Consider the following 11,408-nt stretch of genomic DNA (forward strand, 5'->3'; position numbering starts at 1 on the left):
CCATCTCTATTGCCCTCTTTCTCTCTGTCTCACCCCATCTCTATTGCCCTCTTTCTCTCTCTCACCCCATCTCTATTGCCCTCTTTCTCTCTCTCCCCCTCCATTTACCCCCCACCCCCCCAAGCTAGTTAAACCTGACATGAATAACTCACCAGTTTGAGAGGATGTTACTGGAATCAAACTGATTAAACGTGTGATGTGAGGTCATGCACCATATTACTCCTGTAACACCACCCAGCACGCACACACACACACACACACACACACACAAAGACATAATGTGTTTGATGCAGGTTCAATATTTAAATGTTATTCAAACAATGCCTTGAATAATGCCTTATATTACTTGTATTAATAATATTATTTTATATTTTAATAATAAAATTTTTATTTCTGAAAAGCTCAGACATCATGAAGTTCAAAATTATAGGTTAGTAATATTTGGAATAACATAGCATGAGAGATACTAGCCATAGTTAAAGATGCAACAGCTGGGCTAATGACTGAGACTATTATTATTATTAGGCATTTAAACGTTCTACCTTTGTCAGCTGTACATTAACACACACCAGACCACACACACTGCAGTATGTACACAGTATATGTACAGTATGGAGTGTATCGACAAGATTTTGCTACTAATAAATGTAAACCTTTGGAGATTTTCCTAGTCAAAATTCTGCCAGAATTATACAGGACAATAGAACCACGGCACTTTATAATATGCTTATTACATCTATTACCACTGTATGTTATTAAGGCTAGTTCATTAATTATTAAGGGTGTAATGATGCATCATGCCACGGTGCAGAGCAAAAATAAGCTATAATCAGCTAAGAGGGTGAAACGTGGAAATGTGGAGATCAGCCTTCTATTAATTATGCATGTAATGCAATTGCACCTGTTTTTATAGCAAAGAACCTGCACATGCCACAGAGGGAAAATTTATAGAGCAGACTGGTCACGTGACCAGGTTCTGTCATAAGGAGCCTGCACCATTACCAGGAATCCGCCGCACTTACAAAGTGACCAATAAGCCTGATAATCTGGGACCACACGTATTATACGGCATCACATAACCATGTTATAACCGCAAAAAAGTGCTCTTTACTAGGTTTCAAACCACACCATCCCCTCTACGCTGCCTGAGAAAGAGGCCACGGAAGTCACGCACCTCAGCCGACTTAGGAACTCGATGGTGTTCCTGTGGGTCAGAGACGTTGTATATTCAACCACATTTTGAGAAACAAATATAAATATATATATATATTTGTTTAAAGGTACGGTGAATGCTGCTGTAGCAAACCTTGATGTGTTTAGTTATATACAGAACAAAAATACACTTTTGCTTGGTTTATTATACAGAAATAAACGAAACGTTTCAATTATCTTTTCTTTTCATTCAGATTGTCTGAGAATTGAATTGAGAACCGAATCGTAACCGGAATGCATCATTACATGCACGCTAATCAGTGAGATTTTCACTACTATTTTCCGCAGCACTTAAGAGTTGAACTGGTTTTTCACCGCAGTAAAAGGCGACATGTCGCCGTGTTACAGGACGAGACTGCATACGGTACAGTCCGAGTATTGGATTCTGTATTTTACACATCTTCTACATTTTATATTTTCTTGCACGACACTTTAACATTCAATGTAGCCTAAACTCTCTGTGCACTTAATTAGCAACGAACACACATTAAGGCAGATAATTATAGTCAACTAATCAGAAATTTATCGAGGGAGGCCGCAGCAAATCCATCATTTACACCTCTGTGATTTTATCCATCTGGATTTTCTTCTCTTCCACCAATACAATTACGGACTAAACTCCATCCTTTCTTTGTACGCTCAAATAAGTGCCGTGTTTATTTATTTGCCTAGCTCATGCATCCACTTGATGAACAGCAGATGAAAAGATGAATGCTTCGGAAGAGACTTGCAACAACATACAAGAGCATAAAACCTCATCTCCATACTGGGAATACTGGGAGCGTTTGTATTTGCAGGAGAAACAAATTTAATCCGTCTCGAAGCCTGATTAAAGATAGAGTCAACTTTACAGGACATATCACTTTGTATGACATGATATCAAAGATTTTCTACAAATAAATAAATGCTGCAAGTTCCATAATTGGCTCAGATTGATGCTGCCAAATTTAAAATGTGAGACACAAACACACTTTACTCTGCGATCCTGCATAGTGACGCTTCAGGTATAAGAAACTATATACATGTATTACACATACATATATATATATATAGTGTATGTATGTATGTATATATGTATATATGTATATATATATATATATATATATATATATATATATATATATATATAACCTCACCATGTAAAAAAACTAAGGGAGGGGATCCTGTCAAGATGTAACCTGCACTTTATTCAATCTAACACACACACACACACACATACTCAAAGCCTCGGCATGATCGTTTTCCACGGCAGCTTCCTGACAGGATGTGATGTCGCACTGAAGAACAGGGAGCAGCGAGTGTACAAGAAGAAGAACCCCCAGCTGAAGGTGGTGCATTAATGGGTTGTAATGCCTACTTGCCCTGCTCCAGTGGCGTGCTGCAGTGAGCAAATAACGACGAAATGCGCAGAGCTGATCACACCCATCACCGGCACGAGAGGAGCGTGATACAGCACGGTGAGGGTTTTTACCCCCGGGTATCTGGCTCAATATTAGTGTCCAGTCCTGGGGAGTGGAAATATAGGGCAGTGCCCATCTGATCCTGACAATCCCAGCTGGATTAGATCCAGCAGTGCACCATCACTGGAGAAAGCTAACACTAGTAAGCTAGGAAAATTTCACAACTGGGGCTTAGTGGATATAAACACTGACTTTAATGGGAATAAATGGAGCTTTATAGCGCAGAGGAAGGCGAGAGGCCCAGACCCACCTTGTAGACTTGTCCATATGTGCCATTGCCCACCACCTCGACCAGCTCAAAAATCCCAGCGGGGTCCTGAAAAAGACACGCAGAAAATCTGATTCATACACACACCTCATACACAGCACACACACTCCTGAACACAAATCATGGGTGGACAGAGATTTTGCCGTTAGCCTCAGATTAATGCTTTTTATTTTTGCAAACAAAGGACTGGTCGGTCCAGGGCGAGCCACATCAATAACACAACACACACACGGCAGCTTTCAACAACTACACAAAAACACACAACAAATACAGGTCTGCTAAGCTGTTTTTTAATGTGGCTTAGGCAGTGTTTCGAGGAGACACACACCGAGCAGACGCCTGAGAGAAGCGGCTAAAGCTAGCTCGTACATACCCGCAGAGAGGCGAGGTCTATATCCACCAGACTTTTAGCTGGAGAATCGTTCGCCATCTTCTCGCTTGTTTTAGCCGAGCTGAGATATTAGCTTACACTCCTGCTGAGTTTTCACACCGAGGGTGCATCCGAGACGACGTTTATCATCGTTCGGCGATTGGGAATTACCCTTTTGTTCCTTTTTTTTTCGGATGCAGCAAGGCTCCGCACCGTTTTTTTTTTTTTTGCCCCGGTTTGTGTAGGCGGAGTGGATATGAGGGCTCTAGTCCATAACGGAATAACGGAGGACGCCGCACATAGGAAAGCGAGGGGAACGACGAGTCATCAGCGAATCGGTTCTTTTCTGAACGAATCCCTGGAGCCGGTTGGACGAATCGAATCACTCTGATGGTTGTTTATTGCTTCTTATTTTAAATCTATATTTTATAGTTTAGATTTTATACTTATATTTGATTGATGTCTTTGTTATATTTGCTTGATTTCCTTGTTTATTTTTTAATGGTATGTTGTTTGCAGTGTTTGCGTTACAATATAAAAAAGTAACTAATTTCAGTAACTAAACTCACAGTCCAAGCTGATAAAGACATTAAAGAGGCTTCCTAAAGTCCTAGATCATTTTGATTAGATAAATAATTGTCAATGAATCTATTTCTCAGATAACAGATATGCTCCTAACAGATATGTTCATAACAGCTGAACACACTCTTGCCATTCTTTCTCCAATAGAAATCAAATATTGTTCAGAAAGTTCTTCCCAAATCTGTTGCAGAAGTTCCCATAAATGTGTGGCACTTGTAGGTTGCTTTGCTTTCAGTCTTCTGTCCAGTTCATCCCAAACCAGCTCGATGGGGTTTAAGTCTGGAGACTGTGCTGGACACTCCATGTTTTCAAGCTTACCATCTTGTTCTTTTTTCCTGAGGTAGTTCTGACATAGCTTGGACTTTGGGTGTTTTGGGTCATTGTCTTGCTGTAGGATGAATCCCTGACCAACTAGGCACATACCAGAGGGTATTGCATGGTGCTGCAGAATGCTGTGGTAGCCGTTTTGGTTCAGGGTGCCTCTCACTCTGTACAAGTTACCGACCCTGGATCCAGCAAAACAGCCCCAGACCATCACACTTCCTCCTCCATGTTTGACAGTTGATGCCACACACTGTGGAACCATCCTTTCGCCTACTGGACGGTGTACAAAGATCCTGCGTGATGAACCGAAGATTTAAAATTTTGATTCATCAGTCCATAATACCTTCTTCCAGTCTTCAGTAGTCCAATGGCAGTGTTTCATGGCCCAGGCAAGCCTCTTTGTCTTATTCTGACGTCTTAGCAATGGCTTTCTTGCTGCAACTCGTCCTGTCAAACCTGCAGCTCGAAGTCTTCTCTTCACAGTTGAAACTGAGACTTGCTTACTACGACCACTATCAAGCTGTGCTTGAAGCTGTTGTCCTGTGAGCTGCCTATCACCCAAGCTGTTAACTCTCAGAAATTTGTCCTCTGATTCAGTTGTGGCTTTGGGTATGCCAGACCTCTTCCTGTCAGAGTTTGCCCCAGTTTCTGAGTGCCTTTTGATGGTGAAGGAAACTGTACTCACTGACACCTTGACTTTCTTTGCAATTTCTCTGTAGGAAAGACTTTTTAAGTGTTATGATGGTCTGTCTCTCTTCCATTGTTAATTGCCTTTTTCTCGACATTTTTGTAGCTACACACTACTGCAGTACAATACTGTTCAACTGATGCTCACGAGGGTATGGTACCACAGTGTGTTCCAACACTGCTTTTATGCAGACAGAGGGGGTTGTAAGTAATCCAGAAAAGCTGGAACACCTGTAGGAGTTAGTAGCACCAGCTTTCAAGGCTTGATCAACCTCCATTGCTGCAGAACAGCTTTAAATTGTTAACCCATTTTGTGTTCCCTGAAAAAGGCCTTTTTGTATAATTCTGAAATGTACATAATTTTTCAGTTTTGGGTAACCTTACCTTTTTTTAACCTCTGGCAGTTCACCACTTACCTTTGTACCATTTCAAGCTATTCATTGGACTTGAACGACTTGAATAGCAATAAATAACTGGAAAAATTGGGGTGTTCTAAAACTTTTGACCAGTACTGTATGTGCAAAAACAAACAAACAAAAAAAACAACAACATAAATGCATCTCCTCAACAATAAATGCAGCAACCAATTTATTGTTTTTTTTCTTTTCTTCAACAACTTCAAAATAATGAGAGTATTTCCATCGCAGAAACATAAAGCTCTGACCTGCCTTGTCTGTTTCTGAAGCATGTTACAGAAGCGTACAGATGGGCATTGGAGTGTTTGGTGTACTGGGATGTTTGGATGCTGTTCATAACTTACTATCCTGGCAAGTCGCTCAGGTTTGCTGACTGTGAAGTGTTTGGACACTTTATGTCCCGGGAAGCCTTCATATCTGTCAGCTTCTGGCTCTCCCTTTTAGTTATGCTGTCATAGCTAGTCTTGCCGGAGTCCCTGCCTAAACGTTATACTTAATATTTCTCTCTCTCTCTTGCATACATCCCACTCCCGAGCTCCCAGTGTTCTGAGTTTCCAGTGTGCTCACTGGCTCTACCCCGGTTGGAGTTTTGTCGCTTTTTGGTGCTCACTGATGCTGTGGATGGATCTGTGTGGACAGCCTGTGACCAGGAGACAGCCGTGGACAGAGCCACTTGGGGTCTATCACACCGTCACGGATCTGCTGTTACATCTGTCAGCTTGCAACAGCAAGGAATATAATATATAATATATTCAGAAAGTACACTGACCTAATAGTTCCCCACATTCCATTGGTTGCTGTTGTAGAAAGGACATTATTTAGTTATATTTACATTATTTACTGTCCAGTGTCACCCAAATGAGGATGGGTTCCCTTCTGAGCCTGGTTCCACTCAAGGTTTCTTCCTCATATCATCTATCTATAATCATACACTGAACAAAATTATAAACGCAACACTTTTGTTTTTGCCCCCATTTTTCATGAGCTGAACTCAAAGATCTAAGACTTTTTCTATGTAGACAAAAGGCCTATTTCTCTCAAATATTGTTCACAAATCTGTCTAAATCTGTGTTAGTGAGCACTTCTCCTTTGCCGAGGTAATCCATCCACCTCACAGGTATGGCATATCAAGATGCTGATTAGACAGCAGGATTATTGCACAGGTGTGCCTTAGACTGGCCACAATAAAAGGCCACTCTAAAATGTGCAGTTTTATCACACAGCACAATGCCACAGATGTCGCAAGTTTTGAGGGAGCATGCAATTGGCATGATGACTGCAGGAATGTCCACCAGAGCTGTTGCCGTGAATTGAATGTTCACTTCTCTACCATAAGCCGTCTCCAAAGGCGTTTCAGAGAATTTGGCAGTGCATCCAACTGACCTCACAACCGCAGACCACGTGTAACCACACCAGCCCAGGACCTCCACATCCAGCACCTTCACCTCCAAGATCATCTGAGACCAGCCACCCGGACAGCTGCTGCAACAATCGGTTTGCATAACCAAAGAATTTCTGCACAATCTGTCAGAAACCATCTCAGGGAAGCTCATCTGCATGCTCGTCGTCCTCATCGGGGTCTCGACCTGACTGCAGTTCATCGTTGTAACCGACTTGAGTGGGCAAATGCTCAAATTCAATGGCGTCTGGCACTTTGGAGAGGTGTTCTCTTCACGGATGAATCCCGGTTTTCACTGTACAGGGCAGATGGCAGACAGCGTGTATGGTGTTGTGTGGGTGAGCGGTTTGCTGATGTCAACGTTGTGGATCGAGTGACCCATGGTAGCGGTGGGGTTATGGTATGGGCAGGCGTATGTTATGGACAACGAACACAGGTGCATTTTATTGATGGCATTTTGAATGCACAGAGATACCATGACGAGAACCTGAGGCCCATTGTTGTGCCATTCATCCACGACCATCACCTCATGTTGCAGCATGATAATGCACGGCCCCATGTTGCAAGGATCTGTACACATTTCCTGGAAGCTGTTCTTGCATGGCCAGCATACTCACCAGACATGTCACCCATTGAGCATGTTTGGGATGCTCTGGATCGGTGTATACGGCAGTGTGTTCCAGTTCCTGCCAATATCCAGCAACTTCACAGCCACTGAAGAGGAGTGGACCAACATTCCACAGGCCACAATCAACAACCTGATCTACTCTATGCGAAGGAGATGTGTTGCACTGCGTGAGGCAAATGGTGGTCACACCAGATACTGACTAGTGTTCTGTGAAAAAGTTTCAGCTTTTATTTTCCTTTTACTCTATGAAGAAGATATCACAGGTTCATCAAGTCCGTCAAAATGATCCATACTCGATCACTTAGTCTGGTTTGATGAAACTCTTCTCAGCGAGCGCGTCTTTCCGAAGCGATGAGCAACCTGGTCAGCTGACCTGAATACTGTGCGCTGATTCGCTAAAATGGATAGAACGTGAACTCATGATGCCTTGAAAGAGGACAATACCGGCTTTTTTGACAAAACGTGTTTAGTGTTCAGATCATGCTATATGTGGAGAATAACTAATGACAATCAGTTCATTTTTGGTAAATATGGTGTTTATCGTTTTTGCAAATAAACTCTTCATATACAAGGGTGTAACTTTGGTTCGAGAAGTGGGGGGGGCACAAAATGGGGGAAAAAGTTTTTGATGTGAATCCCATTTCCTGCCTTTACATACATTTAGGTACTATGGTCAGGGGCGGACTTAATGATTTGGGGGCCTTAAGCGATTCCAGGTATGGGAATCTTGCGCATGTGCAGTACGATAGGAACGTTCCACTATTCATGAATCATGGGGGGGACCTGCATTAAAAAAGATGTACATTAAAGTAATAAGTAAATAAGAAATAAGAAAAGTAATAAGTACTATATGATTTATATAGGCTTCTTGGTATTGGTCAGGGCCACCTAATTACCCGGGGCCCTAAGTGGCTGCTTACCTCGCTTATTGGTTAAGTCCACCCCGACTATGGTGATACAAAATCCAGTAAATAATGAAGTTGATTATAATGATAAATTCTGTCAAAAAGAATAGTAGGTTACTAAACTGTTTATATAGAAAATATGTCTTACTTTTGTTTAATAGGGGCCGATCACGAGAATAATTTTATAAAGTCAAAAATGTTCACCATTAATGTTTTGTGTGTGAATAAAATTTAAATAATGTGAGACTCAATTTCTTCTGTTAAACAAACTCTATTTCAAACTAACCGCTGTAGCGGAAAATGTAAAATAAACCACGTGTTGTACAGGACATTTGTCAGAGACACATCCACCAAACCACAGGGGTTTAGAATAGAAAAAGCAGAAAGCTTTTATGAACTGTGTGTGTTACAGCAATATTTTTGCAAAATTAATATGTGATATAGTTTTATCATTTTTATAACAACTACATGAAAATGTTGATCATTAATTTAATAATTGTCTTTCATGCATAAACAACCACTCTTAGTTACTGAACACATTAATATATTTACACTCCTGCTGCTAATTTTCTGTGCAGCACAAATGCCTAAAATAGATCATTTTTATGCCTCCAACACTGTATTACAGCAGGGTAGGAATAATGATCTGTAATTGTTACTTCTGTAATCCAGAAGGATGCGAAAATTGAACCACAGTAGATTCACTCTTTATTTGGTACACAGGATGCGAGATTGGCACACAATCTCACAAACATAAAAAAATATAAAGAACATTGTCCTCCATCAATCCATTCAATCACATCATGGATATCGTGGATATCCATTCATGGATACATTCCATGCATCCTAACTGTCCACCTCATCTGTCCTCTGACATGAAAACGACTGAGTTATGATCATATTGAGTCAAACATTAAACTAGTATCCAGAGTCTGCTGGTCATACATTGCTGAGAGAAAATGCGCAGTTTAAAGTCAACTCGTTTTCATGCTAAACAGAATGTTCATGAAAATATGATTATCCTGAGCTAATTTACTGAATCAACCAACTCGCATCTCCTTTCTTTCTTTTCATCCATGATAACATTAAAGTCATCTGGGGGGTGGGGGGGTGGGGGTATGTGCACGTGTAGTATTGCGGACGTGCATCCCAGAGCTAGTGCTAGACCAGCTTTCTTTATGACTGTAGAAAGAAAGACATGAACATCTTGGATGGCAAGCGGGTAAGGAAATTATTTGTGGATTTTTGTTCTGGAAGTGAACTTCTCCTTTAAGCATTCCAGAGGTATCTTTGCATTAAGACTTAAGGCCCTTCCACTAGATGATGGTGTTGTGCAGATCATTAAGGTAGCAAGTAAAGCCATGCTCCAGCACTTTTCTGCTTGATTCACCACATCCATTCAACAGACTCCAGAGAGACTGTAATTGCGTGTACACTTTTCATGTAAGTATGGCTTGTTTGAATGTGACTTCTAGCAACATTTCATAATATTAGCACACAAGTCCATCTTTGACATTTCTAAAAATGAATTTTTTAATAAACGAATAATATAAAAGAGAGTATTGTAAGTTGCTTTCATTAATCCAATATACACTTTCATAAATAGGCCCCTAGTTTGGAAACCTGTGAACTGATATAAACCTCAGCTGATTGGCTAAAAAAAAATGTATCATTTGTGATCATATAATCTTCACTTTTATATACGGATCACACTGTCAGTAAAACTGTATTTCAGTTACACACCCTGTGAATTAAATACAAAAACAAGTACAAAGTGTTTTACATATAACAGAGTAAATTTATGGCCATGTCTGCACTCTATTGCCCCAAATACATTTAGAAAACGGCATTATGGGAGCCTAAGTGTCTACTCCACTATTGTATTTGGAAATGGAATGTATTGCAGCATGAGTGATATGAATTCATGAGATATGTGTGTTATTATTTGACTCATAGCTGGTTTCTCTTTGTAATGTGTACATAGTCATAGCCCAAAGTCAAGGTACTAAAACATCACTCTTAGCAGTCAATATTTAGATAATAGATGTTTTACATTTCATCTGTGTCCCCTGTTCAGTTTGTGCTTCAGTAAAATTCAGTAGTTACTCTCTCAGTCATAATGATAAGAGGCTCCTCATAATCAATTTACCTCAGCTGCATTTTTATACCAGTAGGGGCTGCTGCTCCTTTGCCCCTTGGTTGCCTCTTGCATGTCCATCATTATTCCATTAGCCTTATTTAATGCATTCCTGTTTGCTGATCCCCTGACACCAAGGTGGTCTCTCGTATTTAGTATTACCTATTTTTAAAAATAATAATAAAAAAAACATTAATATTCACCAGTATCCATCTGTCTGACTTCATGTGACTCATAAAACACAGTTATGGTATTTTATCATTTATTGCATTATATGTAAATACATGCTTTCTACTGCTCTGGTTTGCACTCATAAACAGTTTTATCAGGAAAAATGCAGTGATTATTTATTTATTTATTTATTATATTAATTAACTAACTAATTAATTGATTGATTGATTGATTGATTGATTGATTGATTTTTACAAATTTCGTTTGAGCTAATTCAGTATTGAAAATGCCCTTCAGGAAGTCCCCTCACTGTGCGGTGGGTCCAGGCACTGAATGTGAACCACTCTTGTTATTTGAACCCAATCCCCACATGTAGGGACCACTGTCTCAACCCCCAGTGCTCTGTTACCTTAAACATACAGCGCCATCTGCTGGACAGAAACACAGGAACACTGCCAGAGCCACTGTTACATCATTTTTCTGCTCAGACACTAGCACTTGAGTTAAATCAGTAGTTTTGCAGCAGCAACAATTCAGACATCTGACATCATGACATCTGACCAATCACACGAGCCTCAGTGACCTCAGATTGAACTATTGAGCTTGCTACCATCTTAATAAACCATTCTATTTTACTCATTAAGAGAAATTCTCTAAGAGGAATTCTCTTCACTTCTTCAGTCAATCACTAGCTTGAGGGTGGTGCATAATAAAAAATTTATGATGTAGGGTGTAACTCTCTGATGTCTGAGGTTTTTAGGTCAGTCTGTGTGTGTGTGCGTGTGTGTGTGGGTGTGTGTGTAATACAAAACCACATGATGCAACACACACACACACACACACACAGCA

At 40.4% G+C, this 11,408-nt stretch overlaps 1 protein-coding gene across 11 annotated transcripts in view; it reads right to left on the minus strand.

Moving 5' to 3' along the window:
- Positions 1-3,607, minus strand: part of map4k4 (mitogen-activated protein kinase kinase kinase kinase 4) — a 50,632-nt gene extending 47,025 nt beyond the window's left edge. For 4 of the 11 annotated variants that reach the window (XM_058393339.1, XM_058393337.1, XM_058393340.1 and 1 more), the window contains exons 1-2: positions 3,314-3,602; positions 2,923-2,988 (exon numbers count right to left, since the gene is read on the minus strand). In XM_058393339.1, coding sequence (XP_058249322.1) covers positions 2,923-2,988; positions 3,314-3,370 — 123 coding nt within the window. In that variant the 5' untranslated portion in view covers positions 3,371-3,602. Of the gene's footprint in view, positions 1-152; positions 174-2,922; positions 2,989-3,313 lie in introns of those variants that run through there. The other 7 variants (XM_058393346.1, XM_058393343.1, XM_058393342.1 and 4 more) reach the window with 4 other exon arrangements.
- Between the last annotated feature and the right edge of the window lie 7,801 nt (positions 3,608-11,408).

The sequence above is a fragment of the Hemibagrus wyckioides genome, linkage group LG06 (assembly GCF_019097595.1).
Source record: "Hemibagrus wyckioides isolate EC202008001 linkage group LG06, SWU_Hwy_1.0, whole genome shotgun sequence".
NCBI classification, from domain to species: Eukaryota; Metazoa; Chordata; class Actinopteri; order Siluriformes; family Bagridae; genus Hemibagrus; species Hemibagrus wyckioides.